The following is a 23321-nucleotide window of genomic DNA, read 5'->3' on the forward strand; positions in this document are numbered from 1 at the left end:
TTTAATTGCCACTGTGGAAGAACCCCTAAAGGTTCTCTAAGGAAATTGGGATTCTTCCCAGAACATTAGGGTTCTCTAGGGAAACTTTTAGGTTCCCTGCAATATACAAATGAAGGTTCTTTGAGGAACCCTGCTATTTTTACATGGTAGTCTGGAGCTGAGGTGCTGCTGCCTATGGGTGGTGTGCGAGCTGCTGTGGTATATTGGCATGTTGGTGGGTTGTAGGGTGGTGCTGGTGGAGAAGGAAGGCTTTGACGCAGCCTGCTCTTCAGATCAGCATGATTGCAGTCCAAGTCTACATGGTGAGCTTGACCCACAGCTTGGAAGCCCAGACAGGAAACTCATGCCAGAAAGTTGAGGTGGAAAAAAACAGCCTCTGCAACAGAGGGCTCGAGCTCCCACAAAAAGTTAACGTTAAGGCACGGCCCTTGTTATGCATTTGTTATTACCAGAATGGCAATGTCCACGTTGTAATGTATTATCAAAGACTTTGTGTAATGTTGACGATGTTGTAGTACTATGGTAGTTAAGTTTTGTCACTTTGTCAAGGGTAAAGTGTGCCACTGGCGAAACAGTGTGCATTACAAGGCTACGCACACATGACATTTCAGGCCTAACGTGGTTCTGAGCTCACTGGTGTTGAGGTTGCTTCTGTTTTTCTGCTTTGCTCTATGGTCCAACACCCAGAAGACTGGAGGTGAATGCTCATGCAGGCAGGGAGAAATGCCCTGCAAAGCAAAAAGGCAGTAATTGCATTGTTGTTATTATGATTTTAATGACATGCTGTCTATGTTTAAATGACATTTAATTCAGAATTAACTCACTATAATTATGAATAAAACATCTTAATTCCGCTTTGAAAACATGTTACACTTCAAAATTGAGAATTGAATGAAAGATCGAAGTAAACTCAATGGAATTATTTAATTCTGAATTATTCATTAGGGATTAAAACGTCATGTAAACGTAGCCACTGTCTGTATGAAAATATAAAGTTAAATGAAATGATTGGTCTGCACAGAATGTGGTAACATGAATTAACAAAACTGCCACATGTCAATAATCTACCTTCAGCTACTTAGGCTGGACAATAGGATCATTTTCAAGTCATTTTACTCAGTTTACTCAAGTCATGTTACAGTTTTCTGTTTTGTAGGGCAGAATTGCTGTGCACTGTTTAAAAGTGAAAATCCATACAAAAACAGCACACTATGTTATAAAAATGTTTTAATCAACATTGGCTCACATAGGCCTAGTTGCAATCAGCCCTGAAATAGGCCTACGTATTTGGGGCCTATTTGGGACATTTCATGGGGAACTCACTGGTCTTGAACATGTTATGTCTGTTTTTTGAGACTGCATTTAGATCCAGCACCCAGAAAATGTGGGTGCTGGATGTGAATGCTCTAGGCCAGTGGTGCTCAACCTTTTTTGAATAAACGCCCCCTTGACCTCATTATGAGCCTCCCAACGCCCCCTCGACCTCGTAAGTCTGCCAACTCTCCACTTTGTATTGAAAAATAAAACAGACTAACACCCCCCCCCAATGGGAACTAAGCCCCGACCACACTCAGCTGTATCCTTCTCAACGCCCCCCCAGGGCTCCCTAACACCCCCTGTGAGGCTGTAGCACCCCCATTGAGAAACACTACTCTAGGCCTACATGCCACTGTGGTTGCCATTAGGCTACATTTAATCACAACGCTGTGGTTATGTGTAACAAGATGTTTTTTTTTCTTGAGTACAGCAAGTCGCTAGGGAGGGTTAAGCACTGTGACTGCACTAGTCATTAAGTACACTAAGAACAGTTTGAACCCTATACATGTGTTCATGTTATCGTCTAGCACGCCAGGCTAGGGTTAATGGTCAAAATGTTGTCTCATTCCGGGTTTATCTGGTCGTCAAACACAAATACTCTTCTCCTTGGTGATGTCTCTGTCAGTGTCGACTTGTGGTTAACTGGCCCTGTGTAAGTTCACATTCATGTTTATGTTTTCCTTGCTCTTGGGAAAAGGGGTTCTTCAGCGTGCTGTGTAGAGAACCATGTACCTTTGCCATTATTATAATTAAAGGGACACTGTGCACGATTTTTAGTTGTTTATTTCCAGAATTCATGCTACCCATTCACTAATGTTACCTTTTTCATGAATACTTACCACCACCATCAAATTCAAAGTATTCATTATGACTGGGAAAACTGCATTTTTCATACATGAAAAGGGGATCTTCTCCATGGTCCGCCATTTTGAATTTCCAGAAATGGTTTTTTTTAGCTGCAAAAATGACTGTACTTGGGCCATACTAGAAAATAATAGTTTATCACTTAGTAAACTTTCACTAAAAGATCAAATTTGGCAATAGGCAACCCAGTTTCAATGAGCAGTATAGTTGCAGTACCTTTTTTGACCATTTCCTGCACAGTGTACATTTAAATCTTTCTGAAGTTGCTCTGTATAAAAGCATCTAAGAATGAAGTGTGTTTGGTTCTGCTCAGTTCTGTTCAGTTCTGTTATGCCGTTATCTTGTATTTTGTTATGTTGTGTTGTGTTGTGTTATGTTATGTTATGTTATGTTATGTTATGTTATGTTATGTTATGTTATGTTATGTTATGTTATGTTATGTTATGTTATGTTATGCTATGTTATGCTATGTTATGAAACAAAGTCTTGTTGTCTAAAGTTGTACGCTAATTTACACTAAAGCTGACTGGGACCTTGACTAAAAGAAGTACAGTGACTGCTATGTTCCTACATCTAAAGTCTTTGGCTTGTAATGTTGTGTTGTGTTGTGTTGTGTTGTGTTGTGTTGTTGTGCTATGTTATGTTATGTTATGTTATGTTATGTTATGTTATGTTATGTTATGTTATGTTATGTTATGTTATGTTATGTTATGTTATGTTATGTTATGTTATGTTATGTTACATGCATGTTAGTTAATGTTGTGTCAATGTAGGCCTATACGTACAGTAGGCCCTATATCCTCCTCCCCCTCCTACTTCTTTTCCACTCCATGTCTGTTCCATAAACGGTTGCCTTCATCGGATCCCACTTCCTCCTCATACAACACTACTTTCCATTTTTTTGTGGAACAAAATGTAAACTAACCTGTCGGCATTTTCTAGTGGTTTTGCCTGATGGGCGAGTTGACAATTAAGCACTTATGTGGGCTATTTGTTCAACTAATGGCCATATGTCATTAATTTCACAGGTGTGGTCTTTTCAGAGGCAAAAACCATGAAATGCCAAGGAAGTGACGTGGCCCTCGATGTAATGTTTTGCCAAAAGTCAGAGTCCCGGAGTGCAACTCGTGGTTATGCAGTTTTTTTGGGGCAGTGTATTTTTCTCCGAGAGTTTCGAGTTTCCAAAACCATCAGTATGTCAAATGTTAGCCTTCTGTGTAGGCCATCGGTTTAAAATAATTTCAACAGCCCACATCAGAAACTTGTGACACACGGTGAGAGAATATGGGCTTTTAAGTTCCATTGTTCCTTCACCGAAAGCCCCTGACCCACTCACAGGTTTCAGAGAAAGAAACATGCAGGTGTAGGCGGGCTGAGGTAGTTATTGATGATGTGATGACAACAAGGAAAGGGTGATGAGTGACAAGGTTTGTTTCAGCCCTGTCGTTTTGAATGTAGGCTACTTCTAGAACTAGCCTACCTTTGAAAATCTGCCAGAAACACCTCACTGTTTACTTTGTCTTGCCTCACATAGGCCTAGTTGCAGTGTTACAAAAACGTTCCTAGGTGGCGCACTTTGACCAGTGTACGGTTAATGGAATGGGTGAACGGAACAGGCTTCTAGTTTTTTTTTTTTTACTCAAGCTTGACTTGCACAGCAGGCTATGTGGATTTAAGGGTGGGGTGTGAGGTTGTTCTGTCAACAGGGTCTACTTGTGATGGGTTTAGGTTGTCAAATAGTGACACCCAGAGTTCCAGGATCGACTCTAAACGTAGCCTATCTGCGCTGTGTGTACATTGCTCCTTGCGTTTGCTCCCCTCAGTCTTAAATTCAAGAGTGCTATTCCACAATTAGGTGTAGCCTACACATAGACGGCTTGTCAATTGGGAAGACACTGGGGCCTAATAATAGGCTTATCATATGACAAAGAATGATCAAGAGATTATTACTTAAACTTGACCTTCATCTCAGTAATAACAGAAATATAAAACTGGTCTTCTTGGATAAGCGCACCCTATCCCCTTTAGACCAACATAATTACAAAACGTCTATGACTTCTAGGTCTATATGATAACAACTTCCGGTCATTCATCTGCTGTGCAGATCTTAATCACCGTTGTCATTAGCAACAGTAGCCCAGCGTGTTTAGATAAACTTGTGCATGGTGCATGTGTGGCGCCACCATGCACCATGCATGGTCCCTATAGGCTACGAGGCAACTCCAAAATATCCCAGCTAAGCAAAAGCAAATATGGGGCTGCTTGTGAAGGCATTATTTACGTTCTAGGAAATGCCCATATTTTTATCTGGTGTGTGCTGCTTAATGGTCTAACCCCTGACCTACATAGAGCAAAAGCCACTTACGTTCAATATAAACGGCTACCCCTTCATCCTCCATGTGATTGGACAGAACGGAGCGCTTGTGGACGCGCGAGCTCTGACGTGCGCGCCTGTGTATCTGGGAGGTTTCTCATCTGTCCCCTTCCGACCCGACCCCGCGCGCTCCAAAGCCTTTTTGCTCGCTCTCGCGCAAATCTGTGCTGGGTTCCCTGACAGAAAGAATGCGTGTGCTCAGTCATGAGTTTGTAGCTGGGAATCTCTGAAACAGGACCAGAGGCTCTGTGGGAAAATTGTGGCATTTTGAGTGGATTCTTTTGGAGGAAACGCAACGTTCAAAATTGTGGAAATATCTGTTTGACCACGGGTTCTGCTGATAACTATTTTTTTTTTTCATACGTGTGAATTTAAACCATTTTTTTAGACACGTCTCTGGAAGAGGATAAAACAACATATTCACTTCTTCTGTGACAACTTCGATTCATTTAAGGTTCCACAGGATTTAATCTGCAAGTGCGCCTTTGGAATCACCAAAACGCAGAAAAGACGCGCTATTCCAACTGGGAGAACATAGCCTATCAAGAGTTATATAATATATATGGATGCGTTTACTGGCTCGTTCTAGATCATCACGTCACACTAACAAAATTTGAGTCTTTTTTTTCTTTTTCTTTTTTGCTTTTTATTGCTGTGCGCTCTGGGGCACCTGCGCAGGACATCCTCGTCTTCTGGTTTCGGTTCTTGCTGAATGGGATGCATGTGCACCTCTCGGTGACGTATTTCTATTAACCACAGGGCTCTAGACGGGGGCCAATAATGTATGCTGGGCGTAAAAGGAGAAAGCCGGTGCAAAAAGCGTAAGTTAGCCTTACACTATTTTTTATCCAAAGAGGCCTCCCTGGCTGGCCACAATTAAAAGTAGAGGGAAAGGGTGGGGGGTGGGTGATGCGAGAACACAAGTGCATTCAGATGTTTGTGGGACCTATAGTTTATTCTAGACAATATAACAGAAATTGTCATAAATACATTTAAACATGATGTTTATTTTTAAGGCGTGTAGTTATTATTTTGGGGCAAGGGCACAGTGTGAAGTGGGACATGCATTTACCAAATGTCACAGCAAGTAGGTTTACCAAAAATGTGTCATCACAAAATGACAGACACAATTTCATCGGTCAAATAAAGTGTTCATTAGGGCCTAGTCTTTTCAAGCTGACTTTTTATTCAATTGGGACTGAAGTGTGAAAAATGATCATATAATTCCCTGTTTGTAACACCATGTGGATTTTGGTATATAGTGTAGGCCTACAGATTACGGTGTTATAAAGCTTAAGACAGCAAACAAACACAATAACAAATAAACAAACAATAAATAGATAAATATGCAAGCAAGCATCCTGTTGAGTCAAAAAGCAGAGACAACAAACAGACAAACAAACAAAGAAACAAATAAATACAGTATATCGCAAATACACTCGCAATCATCCAGTTGAGTCAGTGCCTGTGCACCCTGCATCCAGAAGGCCCCTGTGTTATTTTTGGACATGCTGTCATACGCTGCCTGAAGCTATGATGCAAACCAGTTATATGGGGCGCACAGCTGCACAATGCATTGTGGCCGCGCTCACTCAAATCACCTAAATGGACAAAATAACAGCAGCAGCAGCAGCATACTGTCAACATACGTCTCCGGCCTGTAAAAGTTATGTAGCCTAATTGTGCAAATATTGTAGGCTACATCTTGGCAAATCAGGTTGCCAAATACAGTACTGTATAATGGAAGCATCACAGGGAACTTTAGACATTTACAAATAATAAGCAGCTGTTTTCTGGGAGTATATGTGGACTATAAAGCTTTTTAGAATTGCAGGTTATCGATGGAATAGTCATACTGCTAAGAATTTCCATCGGATTGAAAAGTGGTTAATATGCTGTATGCAATGCATAACCTCCTTACATACTTTCTAGGGACACAATTATCTTAATCTTTAAGTATTAAACAAATGTATTTATATGACTTTTTGGAATGTTATTTACTGTATGTTTTAATGTTTGCACCGTTAAGCTTCGCCTTTACCTTGAGAGGTGTGTTATTACCAAAGGCTTAGCACCAAAACTTGGGCTTCTTGTTCAAAGCTTTCTTATGCACAAAAAGCTACCCAAGTAACTTTTTACGCAAATGTCCAGATGAATGAAGACTTAACATGAAAAAGTGCATACATACTAAATTTCATGTGAAATTGGATGAGTATCAGCATGAAAGCTCTTTATGGACTGATACATTTAAAATGTTAGGTGCCTGTTTATCTTTTCAGATATCGACATACACAAGGATTCAATAAGATTTCTAGGGACATCTTAGCACATGAGGCTGTCCCTTCATGCACAACCAGCTCCAACTGACCCCCTTTATATTCATTAATATGTAAACAAAACAAAAAAAAACACACACACACACATCTGTGGGGCCCTGGTGACTCAGTCTCACTCCCATTTCAACACCCCTGGTCATTAACACCACTTATTGTGCCCATGCATTTTCTCAGGGTGTGCCCTGTCAGGGAGGGGAAGGGGTTTGTGGAAGGGGTTTGTGTGTTTCCCAAAACTTCATCTTACTAATTGTGTCTGTGTGATGTTTTGGCTATTGTGTATGACCAGTCAAAATCTGTGCTAGGGAAAGGGGTTTGAATTTTCCCAAAACTTAATCTTTCCTTATGTCGTCAGTGTAATTTCTGGGCATTGTATATGGCAGGTCAAAACCTCCACCAGTGGAAGGGGTTTGTGTTCCCCAAATCTTCATCTCGTTTACTCGTTGTGTCCGTGTCATTCTTGGGCCTTGTGTGTCATGGCAGGGCGAAACCTCCACCGGTGGAAGGGGTGAAGTCGAACCCGTCCAAGCGGCACCGTGACAGGCTCAACGGGGAACTTGAGCGGCTGGCCAGCCTTCTTCCCTTTGCCGAGGACGTCACAACCAGCCTGGACAAGCTCTCCATCCTGCGGCTCAGTGTCAGCTACCTGCGCGCCAAGAACTTCTTCTCAGGTGAGGAAACCTGCACTGTAGGCCTATATAAAAAAGGGTTTGTTGACGTGTTGTGGGTATATTGGGGGAATTCAGTAAACATCACAAAAAGATAATGCATAAATTATTCCTCAAATCATTCTCTAATTGTTTACATCTGGGCTTTGTAATGCTCTGCCCTCACAACCAACTTCCGTCAGCTCTCCCTACCATGCCCCAGCAATAGAGCACTCTCCCTACCAACACACTGATGATGCTTTAAGGACCAACAAATGTCTGCTTTAACATGGTGGTTTAACAATAATAGATGACAATACGATTGAGAGTATATTTTCGTTACTACCTTAAGCCGACAATAGAGCTCTACCATGCTCATGTACTCTATAAAGAAGACCGACATGATGTGCCGTCAGATCTCCCATGAGGTGATGCTCCGCCTCATCATCATGCTTGCTTTCAGCCTATAGTGTAGCCACAACTCCATCTTGCTCCACAGCTGTCCAAAGCATCACTCACAATCAGGGCTTTAAATGAACACCTGCCAACTGGCCAAAATGCCAGTGAAATTTGAATTTGGTTGGTAGAAAAGACCAACTTACTAGCCACTTTGACCCATTAGGAGTGTGTGTTTGGCTAGTAAGACTACCATCTGTTAGCCATTTTGGCTGGTGATGAAAAAAAGTGTATTTAGAGCCCTGCTCACAATGCATAACCTGGAGATTGCACGATAATCAAACGCGTAAAGGCCATCATCAGTGAAACTGTGGCTTTCTTTTTAGACAATAAAGGGCAAAAATGGATGATGAGCCATTCATTGTGCCAGCCAGCAGCATCAGCCGTACACGTAGGAGGACGAGAACACTGCAGTGCAGCCTCGGGATGTGCCTGGCACAGTGAATTATTGATGGCCAACCCGTGGGCTTAAAGAATTCATGACATGGAGGGAGGGTGCTATGTTTATTTAAGGCTGCAAGGTTTTTTTTTTTTACACAAGGGTTGCCTTCAGACAGAGGTGGTGGTGGTGGTAGCGGTGGTCAGGATATGGCACAAGGTATATGCATATGCAGAAGATCTGGTCGGATGGGACTGCTGACGATGGCATCTGTAGATAGAATACTTATATAGATCTGGGTTGGCAAAGAAGCTGGCGGGATGTCTGACTATTTCAGGCCTTGGTTGGTGAATGAGAGAAAGGAGAGGGGTGCTCTCTTGCTGAAGGATGGCATGCTTGTGTTTGAACGTCAGCAAGAGTAGATGCAGAGATGTTCAGTGGCCATCCCAGCACACAGTACATTTTGCATTGTTCATTCAACACTTGCAGAGTGGGAATAACACTGTATGGGTGTTAAATGGGGGTAGAGAGATGGTAGGGGATAAAATGTGAACGTTTTTAGCAGGTGAAGCTCTCAAAGCTTCGAACCCACCGCATTATTTGTAGACTCTGGATTCTTTACAGACCAGGGCAGTATACTAAGAAGCTCATTCAGTAGTAAATCAGGTTACAGTAAGTTAGCCTTGTGGTGGTAAATCACCTAATAGAAGAGCCTGGAGTCCTAATTGTCTTAACTACTGATGCTTGCTGGTACATCTACTAGCCGGTTTACCACTCCCTGTAGTTTAACTTTGCCTGGTTTACTACTGAACCAGGTCTGTCTTTTGTTCAGATCCTGAATCTAGACTGCTTTTGGAATACCTTCAAGGCCCACCAGTGGGCCACGGAGAATCACTGCTCTATTATTTCCCATTAGAGTTCTTTCTGACTAAAATAGTACTGAATAATATTGGTAATTCCTTCACGCAACATTCTTAGATATTTATTTTTAGACTGCTACACATTGAAGACACATCTCTCTGATTTGGTTATGAAAGGACAATGACAGTAGACCGAGAATGCCGTAATAAAAGATATTTAACGGTTTCACAGGCCTTACATCTGCTTGTCATCATTTCTCATTCCTCAAGACATCTTGGCCAACACAGATAGTGTAAAAGTCTTCTTCATTTATCTATGACAGTACAGTATAATCACAGTTGGACGAGAGAGAAAGAAAAAAAACAGTGATAATTATATTCTTCGTCAACCGCATAATGCCATATTGTAGATCTGACGGCTGCGTCTGTTTGGTTGGAGATGGTGAGGGGAGCACCAGAAGGCGGTGTGTGTTGAATGTAAACACTGTAATTGTTTCATGGGCATGCCTCCATTGTAAGAGAGCCACAGGGCTTCTCTCTCTCTCTCTCTCTCTCTCTCTCTCTCTCTCTCTCTCTCTCTCTCTCTCTCTCTCTCTCTCTCTCTCTGTGTGTGTGTGTGTGTGTGTGTGTGTGTGTGTGTGTGTGTGTGTGTGTGTGTGTGTGTGTGTGTGTGTGTGTGTGTGTGTGTGTGTGTGTGTGTGTGTGTGTGAGTCATAGTCGTGACTCACCGCACCGTGTGAAAACACACAATATGTATGTACACCCTCTCCGCTATAAGTAATCTCTGTTTGCAAATATGCCATGCTGTGTGGGTCACCGGGTCGGGGATTGTGGACTGTGTAGTGTATCATGTATCACTTGTTACAGCTTGTATTTAAAGACTGGGGAGAAACAAAATCCCAATGTTTGCTGGGAAATATGCGGGGGGAAACTGACCAGTGTTTTGCATGATGTATGTATGTATGTGTGCATATACTGTATGTAGGCCTATGTATGTATGTATGTATATATGTATGTATGTATGTATGTATGTATGTATGTACAGTATATCACGAAAGTGAATACACCCCTCAGAGTTTTGCAGATTTTTGAGTATATCTTTTCATAGGAAAGCATTACAGAAATGTAACTTTGACACAATGATTAGTGACCTTTTAACAACATATTTAAACGCTTAAATTTCTTGTTCACTCAGAAAAAAACAAAATACAGCCATTAATGTTTGAACATGTACTCACAAAAGTGAGTACACCCCAGATTAAAATCCGGTAGAGAAGGGGCTATGTTGGCTCGAATCGTCTCGAAATGAAAAGGGATGACAAGGGAGGTCATCAGTGTGCGTTTCAACCTTTCTTTGCATTGAACTTTTAAATGTTGAGTCTGCATCTGGATTAAATAGATTGGTGTGAGATTTGAATGCAATCCTATGGAGAATATCATGATCTGCTTCAGTAGTCACAGTGCATGTTGACATGCATGTTTCTTTCAGGTCTATTTCAGATTGCCAATGTTGAAGGCATTCATGCATCCCCAAACCATGTCAGTCCCACTACCATGCTTGGCTAGTGAGAGGATACACCTTTTTTGTAAAACTCACTTGTTTACCACCACACATGCTTGACACCATCTAAGGCAAATTTGTTTATCTTGGTCTCTTCAGATCACACGACATGGTTCCAGTGATCCATATCCTTGGTCTGTTCATCTCTCTTGAGACCAAGATAAACAAATCTGCTTTAGATGGTGTCAAGCATGTGTGGTGGTAAACAAGTGAGTTTTACAAAAAAGGTGTATCCTCTCACTATCCAAGCATGGCAGTGGGACTGACATGGTTTGGGGATGCATGAATGCTGTCAACATTGGCAATCTGAAATACACCTAAAAGAAACATGCATGTCAACATGCACTGTGACTACTGAAGCAGATCATGATATTCTCCATAGGATTGCATTCAAATCTCACACCAATCTATTTAAGCCAGATGCAGGCTCAAAATTTAAAAGTTCAATGCAAAGAAAGGTTGAAACACACACTGATGACCTCCCTTTTCATCCCTTTTCATTTCGTTTCATTTTGAGACGATTCGAGCAATCACAGCCCCTTTTCAACCAGATTTTAATCTGGGATGTACACACTTTTGTGAGTACATGTTCAAACATTAATGGCTGTATTTAGTTTTTTTCCGAGTGAACAAGAAATTTAAGCGTTTAAATATGTTGTTAAAAGGTCACTAATCATTGTGTCAAAGTTACATTTCTGTAATGCTTTCCTATGAAAAGATATACTCAAAAATCTGCAAAACTCTGAGGGGTGTATTCACTTTCGTGATATACTGTATGTATGTATGTATGTATGTATGTATGTATGTATGTATGTATGTATGTATGTATGTATGTATGTACCGGTATGTATGTATGTATGTATGTATGAATGAATGTATGTATGTATGTACCGTATGTACCGTATGTACAGTATGTGCTGTATGTACTATTCCATGTATGCATGTTAGTAGTGGCTGAGCTGAATGAAAAAAAAACGTAAATTTCATCTTGGTATTAAGAGGAAGTGGAGACTTTAATGGTATGATCTGCAGAGGGAGTGGGAGTAATGAAATGTTTTGTGCAGGGCACAAAGCCGTACAGTATCCTGCATAATCCATGCAACAGTATTATCCACGTCCAGCTGCCTGGCTTTTCCTCTGAGTCCTTCTGCAGAATAGAAGAGTGAGGCTGGAGCAGAGTCAGTAGCAAACCTCATAGATGCAAGAGCAAACCCCAGGAGGATGATGCAATGAGCATAGAAACAAACTAGAAATGCACTCAGAGAGTGCAGACCCCCGCCAAAGCTGTTTGATAGAACATTTGATTTTGTTACACCCTCTTTTTCCCCCAAGTCTTTCTGCCTTGTTTTTCTGGAGTTAGAAACTGGAATGTCAAAAAAAGGATCTTTTGAAAAATCCATGGATCGGATCGTGATCCACATCACCACAGAAATGTAATCACTTGTTCCTTTTGTTATTTCCAACTCCACAAATTTTCATCAAAATCCGTTGTCCTGCTGACAGACAAACAGACAGACAAACAGACAAACAGACAAATAAACCAAAGCGACCGAAAGCATAACCTCCTTGGTGGAGGTAATGATGGTCATCATTCATGCTGTTTAAGCATGTTATCGTGATGTGCTGATACACACTTTCTGTGCCTACTTCTGATAACCAAGAATGCACTGTGTCAATTTGAAGTTGGAAGAGGGCATTAACGTCTTAAGACGTGGACCCTGTTTTAAAATTTGCTATTACCTAAATGGCGATGACCAAGTTATCGTATATTACTTAAGACTGTTTGTTATGTCATTGTAGTGTTGTACTGTGGTAGTAAAGTCTTTTCAATAAAAATCAGTGCTTGCATTGGTGGAATGGAGTACATTATGCTTTATTACCAAGAGTTTCAAGAAACTGGAATTATAGCACAAGGATTATAATAATTTAGCAGTCATGCATATTTGTAAACAGTTATGAATACATTTTGAGCTTTATAGAAAAGGTCACCAGCATATGCCATAAGCACGAGATTCCCTTGGACTGGATTTATTTAATTATTTGCCAAGCCATGTTATGTTCTGTGGAGTTAAGTCGTTGTCGACATGCCAGCAAGTTGTTACCACATGACATAAGTGACTGAACAAAAGTTCTGTTGACTGTTTAGGTAGTGCTTCTGTGAAAGAAAAGGAAGATGGGTCCTTCTGAGGTTTTTATGGGTCTTTGTTTGAATACGACACACTGCTTTGTATATTCATATTCAGGGTGCGATTTGTTGAAGACCCAGAAGGGGGGATAAGTTTCAGATTTTAAGCATTATCAATGGAGTTATATACTGTAAAATCCTGTTAAAATACTGTTTAAATCCTGTAAGAAAAGTGGAGGTATCAAAACCAGAAGGGGGGGCAATCCCCACCATCCCCCCTACAAATCACACCCTGTTCATATTAATAATCAGACAACTATTTCCTTCTCATTGGCCGTAGTACTTATCACAAGAAAGGCAAAGCAAATTTGTCCTCTACTATTAGAAGAATACTGCTATTATTAGCATAGATTCAAATTAGTAAATAGGCCTAGCCCTCGTAGTAAGTATTCAGACGTCCTCAGTCACAAGTGCCATCTCAGCAGAAACCAAATGCGCCCAAGTGGCTTTAGATGAAGATCATTAGTAACCCTTAAACTCTTAGCGCCAAGAGGATTACTGCACCCCAGTCTGACAAAGGCCACACTGACCACGTTGACCACACTCTCTTGGCCTTCGTTTGTGAATCACACTGAGAGAGAGAGAGAGAGAGAGAGAGAGAGAGAGAGAGAGAGAGAGAGAGAGAGAGAGAGAGAGAGAGAGAGAGAGAGAGAGAGAGAGAGAGAGCATGTACCTCTTAATCAAATGCTTTGGCAATACGAAATATTTTTGTCATGCTGCTGATAAAGCTTATATGAATTGAATAGAACTGAATTGAGAGAGAGAGAGAGAGAGAGAGAGAGAGAGAGAGAGAGAGAGAGAGAGAGAGAAAAGAGGGGTTAAAAAGGTGTAGCAGGTCAGACCTGCATGTCATGGCATGGCAGTCATGTGATCCAGATAATGCAGGACATGCCTCCACCACTGCGAGAGGACACTCAAGGGGCCTGTAAGCCAATTATCACTCTCTCTGGGCCACTCACAATAAGGTCTTTCTTTCTTTAGAACTCCCCTCATGATGGGGGGGATTCCCTCGTTCTATTCTGGCACTCTTGTTCTATCTATCCTGTGTTCCGTTGCGTTCCGAGTTCCATTTTGGTTTCTTTGTTGTCGTTGGAGTTGTTGTGCTTGCTTGTTGTTGTCAGAGGGGCCCCCGTAGATAAATTTTCATAATTGATGAGGGAATGTACAGCCCATATGACTGACGATGACATACTTTCAGAGGCAGGTAGGCAAGCAGACAGCTGTTGGCATTACAATATGTAGAGGTCATGAATAATCTAGACTTTGTTGTCTTTCCCGATAATTGAGGCATCTGGTTGAAAACATATCGAGCATATACACAACACACAACAGTGTATCGTATATAGGTGGCACCTGTGCTGGTTTTCTTTTCATCACACAAAAACACCTTACACCTTACATCCATAAATGGCCTACTGTGTACATCTAATTTTTGTTGTAAATCACATAGCTCAGTTTTGCATTGCCGCGTGCATGTGTAATTGTTTTACTTACATAGTTTGTGATGTCTCTACAAGATACAAGATATACAAGATATTTTATTTGTCATGTGTATATATATGAAACATATATACATGAAACATATATGAAACATATATATACAATGAAAAAGCTTACCTGCTCTGGGAGTCCCAAAAAAGGTTAAAAATTTTTTTAAAAAGGCAACAACAAAAAAAGTAGGAAAAAAAAATATTTAAAAAGTTGAAAGCTGCATTTTTTGTAAAAATAAATAAATAAATAAATAAAATTTAAAAAAAGGATGGTTGGAGAAAGGGGAGATGTGATGAGTGGATTCCTTCCTATGTTGGTGTTTTTGAAGCTGTCCCAGAGTCGAGTCGGCTGGTGTGAGCACGTAAGCACCTGTATCTCCGGGCAGATGGTAGAAGGGTGAAGTGTGTGTAGCTGGGGTGGTGTGGATCAGCTATAATTCGTTTGGCCCTCCTCAGACACCGCTGATTGTAAAGATCCTGAATGTTGGGTAGATCTGATTTGATTGTCCGTTGAGCAGATTTGATGACTCGCTGGAGGTCTCTCCTGTCTTGGGCAGTGGTGTTACCATACCAGGCTGTGAAATTACCCATTAAAATGCTTTCTATTGTACAGCGATAGGATAGAAGTTGACCAGTATCCTACTCTCCATTCCATATCTGTGCAGCCGTCTCAGATAAAACAGTCGCTGTCTAGCCGTCTTAGTGATGCAATTGATGTGATGAGATCATATGTGAAATATTTACATGTACAAATGGAACAAAGAAACTAAAAGGAATTCACTTTTACCATTAGTTGCAGTGTCCTCTTAAGTGTTAGTGTTCCACAATGGATCCTCATCCTGCATGGAATGACACCATGAAACAAGCTCTGGCACTTTGGAACAATAAACTAAAAACGCTCATACACATTCATTGAGTCCATGTTGACCCTTCCCTCGTACCTCCCCTTCAGCAGCTCATTGTTTGGTCTTACCGCGGGTCTTTTTTTAATTTACTCATTTTAGACTAAGGCACCTGCAAAAACGGGTGCTGAATGCCTAAGCCTTTTTTTGGAAAATGTGCCCCCAGCCTATTAAAACTTAAATATCACAGCATCCAAAGCGCTTAAAAACATGAAATAAGTTGCATTTCAAAGCTAGGACCCTCATTTTGCCCTAGAATGTTTTCATTCAGCTCAAACATACCCACATTTTGATTTAAAAAATCCTCAAATCTCAAGAGACTGAATGCAGTGTATATGTCGCTCCAGCCAGGCACCAAAGGTCAAACAAATGTATACGCAGCATCAGGCTAAAATGGGTAAATAATACACTTGTCTTCAAATGTGTCTGTCAAACAGTCCGCACCCAAGGCTAAGCGCTCTGAATCTGAAAACAAGGTCAAAGCCTGCATGTTGGATAACGACTCCACCATTGTAACTTTGCATAGATGTTATTGTTGCGCAAGGGGGCTTTTGTCTCTGATATCATTGTGTTGCTGCAGCAACAGCCCTTTGAAAATTATTCAGTTCACTGGCCTTCCCTTTGCACCCTCTTTTCTCCACACCCCTTTCGATCTGAGTGAGATGTCATCGCTGGTATGTGATCACAGAGTGGAACGCACTCCCTGACTCCAACCCCACACCCCCGCCTCCCTAATTGGGGCAATCCCCTCCCCCCCTCCCTTTACCCCATCCCCCTTCTCTGTCCATCACAGCCCCGCTTAGTGCTTGGGAGAAACTGCTTCATAAAACCGGACTAATGAGTGCTATGTTCTGTTGCACTGCTGCACTGTGTTGAGGAATGTTGTGTTGTGTTGTGTTGTGTTGTGTTGTGTTGTGTTGTGTTGTGTTGTGTTGTGTTGTGTTGTGTTGTGTTGTGTTGTGTTGTGTTGTGTTGTGTTGTGTTGTGTTGTGTTGTGTTGTGTTGTGTTGTGTCGAGTTGTGTCAAGTCGTATCGTGTCGTGTCGTGTTGTCTGTTGTGCTGTGCTTAGCATGTTTCATTGTGGTGTGTCTGAGTCAGTTGTGTTGAAATGTATTCTGTTTTCACAGCTTGAATTCTGGACCCTGTTTATGGAAAAGCATAGCTGCTAACCAGTTAACAACTTAGTAGGTTGCCAATCGGAAATTGCTTTCGAGAAACACACTCCTGATGGGATGTGTTGAGTAGTGTTGTGTTGCTTTCAATTGCATCTTACTCAGTAAAAGATGCAATTAACTGCAACACTTAGAGTCCAATTAACATCTTCTAGAGTGTATTTGGTCCTTGGATGTTACTTGAATTAACGCTGCATTATTTTTATACTGTGTATTGGGTTGTTATGTTGTGTTGTTCTATAGGTCCTCAGCAATTGCGTTGCTTTGCGTTTCATTGAGTTGTGTGTGCGAGTGTGTGTGTGTGTGTGTGTGTGTGTGTGTGTGTGTGTGCGAGTGTGTGTGTGTGTGTGTGTGTGTGTGTGTGTGTGTGTGTGTGTGTGTGTGTGTGTGTGTGTGTGTGTGTGTGTGTGTGTGCACGAGCGAGCGCGTGTGTGAGTGTGTGGAGTGGGATTTTGTGCGTGTGTGTGCGCTCGCGTGTGTGTTTGTGTGTGTGATTGTGTGATTGTGTGTGTGTGTGTGTGTGTGTGTGTGTGTGTGTGTGTGTGTGTGAGAGAGAGTGTGTGCGAGTGTGTGTGATTTTGTGTGTGTGTGTGTGTGTCTGAGCAATGTGTTGTGCTATTGTGCAGGTTCATATGCATTGCGTGACATTGCATTTAGTTCAGTTGTGTTGCAATGTGTACTAGTGCTAAAGTGCAGGGTCGATCCTGTACCTTGCTCTCTGACCCTCTCCCGTTCCAGGCCACTGTGTTACTTGTGCTGATATGTGATCGCAGCACTTTCACAAACACCCACCCCAGGGAAGCCAACAAGGGGGCACAAACAGGTCACTTGTCCTGGGCCCAGGAAGAGAGGGGGCCCTGAATTGGGTCCTCATTACATTCTGTGTATTGGGTCGGGGGCCCTTTAGAGGACTTTGTCCCGGGCCCAGCTAAAGCTGTCAGAGGCCCTACACCAGTGTTTCCCAACCTTTTTTGTCCTGCGTACCCCCTAAGCCATTTTGTCATATGATGAGTACCCCCTCGCCCTCACACATGCTCTGTTCCTCTATTCCAATGTGACTACACTCAATATATTTGCTATTATTAAATTTTTCCGCGTACCCCCTGAGGTGTGCTCGCGTACCCCTAGTGGTACACGTACCCCTGGTTGGGAAACACTGCCCTGCACCACCCCACCCCACCACTGAACACACTGACCTGTCAAGTGGGCTGCTGTGTCAGTTAAAGAAAGGTAGAAATGACAGGCCATGGCTTTAAGTGCACAACACTGCACCTGTTACTGTACCACACATTTGATGCTGATTAAGCTTTTAGTATTTTATACAGTACAGTAGGTGAGTGTATGAAAACAGCTGTCCCATTTGGTGTGTGTGTGGCGTGTGTGTGTGTGTGTGTGTGTGTGTGTGTGTGTGTGTGTGTGTGTGTGTGTGTGTGTGTGTCTGTGTGTGTGTGTGTGTGTGGTGTGTGTGTGTGTGTGTGTGTGTGTGTGTGTGTGTGTGCGTGCGTGCGTGCGTGCGTGCGTGCGTGCGTGCGTGCGTGCGTGCGTGCGTGCGTGAGTGTCTACAGCATGTGTGCGTGCTCAGGCGTATGTGTTTGCCTTCACTTGCCATGTGTTTCCCTCCCACCCCCTCTGTGCGGGGGCGATGAGGATCGCGTGTTCATTCACTTCTTTCTGTAGAGGCGGAAAAGCAAGCGAGAGAGAGAGAGAGAGAGAGAGAGAGAGAGAGAGAGAGAGAGAGAGAGAGAGAGAGAGAGAGAGAGAGAGAGAGAGAGAGAGAAAGGCTGCGCTGAATTTCTGCTCTGTTAGTCAAGAGAAACAGTCTCTCTACTCTGTGTTGGCATAATTAACATTCATATACATATGTGCTCATGAATGTACACACATGCAACCGGGCCTGCTCAATCGTACCCTTATTTTATTCACTTACCCGTTTCTGTTTATTTATTTATCTATTTTCACGCTTCGGAAGGAGTATGTGTAGAGAAATTCAAACACATTCTGACAATTGTATGTGTGTGTGCTTGTGTGTCCATATCCATGCCCGTGCTTGTGTGTGTGTGTGTGTGTGTGTGTGTGTGTGTGTGTGTGTGTGTGTGTGTGTGTGTGTGTGTGTGTGTGTGTGTGTGTGTGTGTGTGTGTGTGTGTGTGTGTGTGTGTGTGTGTGTGTGTGTGTGTGTGTGCGTGTGCATGTGTGTGTGCGTGTGTTTTCATCAGTGCTCATGCATTATTGTGTGTGTGGATGAGTGTCCAGGGTTTTGTCCCACTGACATATCACGGCACACAACCCCCTGAAACCAAGCAACCAATCACGTGACTCCGTAGCCGTAGTCATACGGGTCACAGGGCGGGGTCAGCCATCCATGATTACTATGACCATAGGCTCTGAAAATGCCTAACAAGAGGGAGGGGGGAGGGGGAGGGGAGGGTGGGCAGGCAAGGCAAGGCAATCCCCCCTCCCCCTCCCCCCTCTCCACTCGCCAGGGCTGGACTGGTCATCTGGCATACAGGGCATTTTCCCGGCCAGCTGACAGTTCTTAAGGACTGATGCTGTTGGCTTAGTTCTTGGGTCCTGTGATGTTTTTTTTCCATTTAGATGACATGGCTCATTGATCCATCCCTAATGTAGACAATGGCCACGTTTACATGACATTTGTAATTCCAAATGAATAACTCAAAATTAAATCGTTTCGGCCAATTTACGTTGTACTTCCATTTAATTCCGAATTGAGAAAGTGTTTACATGACGTTTTCAAAAGCGGAATTGAGCTTTACTCAGAATGAAATTGAGTTCATTCTGAATTAAATGTCTCATGTAATTGAGGCCAATATAGTGCTGAGCTAATCATAGCCTAATATTGTTCAAAAGCGGGAGTGGGTGGGTGGTGGTGCTGTGTGAGGAGTTGATCTATGCCAGAAGTGCCCGGGTGGTGGGGCTGTGTGAGGAGCTGATCTATGCCAGAAGTGCCCGCGTGGTGGGGCTGTGTGAGGAGCTGATCTATGCCAGAAGTGCCCGGGTGGTGGGGCTGTGTGAGGAGCTGATCTATGCCAGAAGTGCCCACGTGGTGGATGTTTTTGGTGCCAGTCCAGCCCATGTTGCTCGCTCGCTCTTCATGCTGCTGCTAATGCTCTGCTAAGTATAGAAGCATTCCGTGATTCGCGGCCTCCTCCTCCCTGGATGATCTATTCTACATGACATGACAACGCAAGACCTGGCTTGGGTGATGCAATCAAAACACTGCCGTTTTTTTTCCACCCCTCCCTCCCTCCCTCCCTCCCTCATCCTCCTCCATGATTTTTTTTGGCATTTCATTCTTGTTTGTTATTATTATTTGGTTATGACTATGGTTTGTTTTGCTCCAGAAATGGCACACATTGGTGTTGTATCAAGGCCATGTGAAGCAAGCTAACCTCCAGCTCAGCTTTGTTGACGTACCGTCTTGTCTATGAAGTCATACAAAATAATAATAATAAAGGCAACATGATCTGGTGTATAGCCCACACACCCCTGTACTCATTTATCCATTTGGAAATATTTTAGAAAACATGTCCCAAACACATGCACAGGTACAAATAAGCTTAATTTGTTTTCATAGAGATACCATGGGCTGAGGTGAGGCTTTCTGGCTTTCTAAAGACAGCTGCTCCTCCTCCTCTTCTTCCTCTTCCTCTTCCTCTTCCTCTTTATCCTCATTCTTCTTCTTCTTCTTCTTCTTCTTCTTCTTCTTCTTCTTCTTCTTCTTCTTCTTCTTCTTCTTCTTCTTCTTCTTCTTCTTCTTCTTCTTCTTCTTCTTCTTCTTCTTCTTCTTCTTCTTCTTCTTCTTCTCCCTCAACCCTGGTTAACAAAAGCCGCTAGGACAGGCTTGGGACAAAACCATATGACAAGACCCTGCTTACTCAATACAATGTAATGGGGACCCACTTCTGGGCCCTCCACTCTCCCTGGGCCCGGTCGCTGGGACAACTAGCCCCTTAGTCAGCTTCCCTGCCCTGAGCTCCTTGTAACAAAATGCCTGCATGCTCTGCACTGAACTCTTCTGTCTTGGGGGGAGTTCCTGCTTTTGACCATCTTAACCTTACATGACACCTGACCCACCCCAGACAGACACACACTCAGCCCACCCCAAAAACCCCCACGAGCCTCCCTCCTTCCTCCCTCCCTCCACATGCCAGCAGCGAATTACGTACACGTAACTGGGGGCTCGTGGCCCTTTCACAAGCTGTTAGATTTTCTGGGTCAGGAGGTTCTTTGTCAGGTTTACTTAATCAAATTCTCAGCACCTCTCTGTTCCAGGGCACCGGAATGGGCGCCAGGTCTTTGTGTGGTAGTGCGATAAGGAAAAACGCAAGTGACAAGGTGGCATTGTGTGGGAGCATGGGTCCACTCGAATATCATGTCAACTCAGGCAAGGGTGTCAGCTGGCCTGGTTCTTGGTCAGTTGGTCGCATTGTTGATACAAAACCACAGTTTTCCTTTAAGATTTTATTTAGGCTTTTAGAATTGTTGTTGCGGTCTGTGACTTTTGCATGATTTGACATTTCAACTCAAGTCAGCTTTTATTGTCAGTTTCTTCATATGCACAGGGCATACAAAGAAATTGAAATTACGTTTTCTCTCTTATACCATGAAAGGACATAGACATACATGGGACTAGATGGAAATGTTCAGTTACGTGAGGGGTTTGCTGCCTGAAACATCATATTGAAAAAGAGAACCTGGTGTTGCGGACTTATTTCATATATTTCATTGGTCCAGTTGACTTTACTTAGTCCAGAACCCAATGGTATTGAGATGGGTGTGCGTCTTTTCTTAGCAGAACAATAATAATTTCATATCCGTTTTTGTGAGTTCTGATAGGACAATCTTTCTCTGGTTGGTTACATGTGCCTGGCTGATCATTGCTGATCTATTCATAATCTGTAATAAAACCTCGTTTTTTCTCACTGACTTCACACATATCATGAGGTGACCTACTAATGCTTGTTTATGTCTCATTACCTCTGCCTCATCAAATCGGGAATAGATAAAACAAAAACCCAACAATGGTCTGCGAGAGTACAATACAATAATTAATCCTTTTTTTCTCGAAATCACATTTACAGTCACAATTTATAACTTACTTTTCAATAACACAAGGCACATTGTAGCTTGTACGGTACAGCCTGTGCCATCAAGCAACGCAATCTGTCTGCAGGTTTCTGCATGTTTGCAAACATAGGCAGCCGCGACCCGCTGTTGTCATATGCGATGCATTAAAAATGCATGATTTGCATAATGTAATTGCATCGTAGAAGGCAATTGACCAGTGTTGGAGGAGGCATTCCATAAACCTCAGCTCCAGTGCTTTTTGGGTCAATGCCAGCACTTCTGGTGGGAAATAAAAAGCAACTACACATGGCACAGATGGGGAAGAGCAGTTCATGATTGACCCCCCAACCCCCACTGTCACCACCCTTTCCTGCACCCACCCTCTATTTCTCCCTGGCTTGATCTTTGACCGGGGTGCGACTGCATAGGAGGTGCATAAGAGAGTATATGTACTGCATTATATATAACATTGTCTTCCTAAGTGCTATGTTAAAGGTAATTTGCTGTGTAGGCATTCACGTAACTCCTGTAATCCCATATACCATGGCTGGTTATCAAACACAAGCAAAAACAACAACAAACAACAACTGCTTGCCCTGAGTCGCCGCCACTTTCTTGTTTTCTTTTCATATGTATTTTCTTTTTTTGTGTGATAATAATAATGCCCACTGAAATAATTTGGCCAAATCCGAAATTATCCCTGCTTCACTCAACAGTTCCTTATCCAGAAAACAAGGCAATGCAACCATCTTTCGACGAAGGAAATGTGGTAACATTTTGGACAGACCCTAGTGTATTGCTTGTCTTCAGTGTAATTTACCAATGCTTATCAATGCTATGCTAGGACCAATTGTAGTAATAGTACACAAGCAAAACACAATTGGCAATACAAATGAGATGGGAGATGAGAGAGAGAGAGGGAGAGAGAGAGAGAGAGAGAGAGAGAGAGAGAGAGAGAGAGAGAGAGAGAGCAGAGAGAAGGGAAGAGTATAAATAAAAAGATGCCCTGAGCAAATGTCACCTTGTTTCACTCTGATGTTGCTGTAATAAGGCAGTAAGCCAGGCAATGCTGTGCGCTCTAGAGTCTACTCACAGTCCTCTGTTTATTAGGGCAGATATGAATAGTCATCAGGACATGCAACGAGTACACAATTAATGTACAAAAATAAACCCATTGTATATGGTAGAGAAAAGTAGAGTTCAGATACTGCTTCTTTTCCCCAGAGGAAGCAGAGGTGTCAGTAGTTTCACATGTGTGTGTATATTTTACGAATGCTTGTCTGTTTAACTGTTTGGCACTTGTGAAGCACACCCTCTGACAACAATTCAACATTCAAAAAATGTTTTAGTCCCTTATTATACATACCACGTGACAAGAAGAACATAGCTGTTGTAATGCTGAGGTTGCAAAACATTTTTTTTTTTTCAAAAACGCCCCAAGACAGCGTTTGATCAGTTGTTAATCAGCGTCTTTGTGTGTTCTTGTTCTTTTTTGTCTTGCATGATACTATGAAAACCAGTTGCACTGAAGAGCCATGCATGCAGCAATGGGGTGACAGCCAACGCTGGCGGCTATGGCAACGGCAAATGTGCACGACTGGCAGATGGCTGGATGCTGGAAGGTGAACTCCTATTGCAGGTTAGTCCTCTGTTTTATTCCTTAAAGAGAGAGAAAGAGAGAGAGAGAGACAGACA

The 23321-nt window shown here is 42.5% G+C and overlaps 1 protein-coding gene across 2 annotated transcripts in view; it reads left to right on the forward strand.

Moving 5' to 3' along the window:
- Positions 1–4791: 4791 nt before the first annotated feature.
- The window catches only part of LOC134461389 (uncharacterized), a 38746-nt gene continuing 20216 nt past the window's right edge, over positions 4792–23321 (forward strand). Inside the window, exons 1-3 of one of the 2 annotated variants that reach the window (XM_063214300.1) lie at positions 4792–5376; positions 7372–7559; positions 23147–23265. In XM_063214300.1, coding sequence (XP_063070370.1) covers positions 5336–5376; positions 7372–7559; positions 23147–23265 — 348 coding nt within the window. In that variant the 5' untranslated portion in view covers positions 4792–5335. Of the gene's footprint in view, positions 5377–7108; positions 7560–23146; positions 23266–23321 lie in introns of those variants that run through there. The other variant, XM_063214299.1, reaches the window with a different exon arrangement.

The sequence above is a fragment of the Engraulis encrasicolus genome, chromosome 13, assembly GCF_034702125.1.
Source record: "Engraulis encrasicolus isolate BLACKSEA-1 chromosome 13, IST_EnEncr_1.0, whole genome shotgun sequence".
Taxonomy (NCBI): Eukaryota; Metazoa; Chordata; class Actinopteri; order Clupeiformes; family Engraulidae; genus Engraulis; species Engraulis encrasicolus.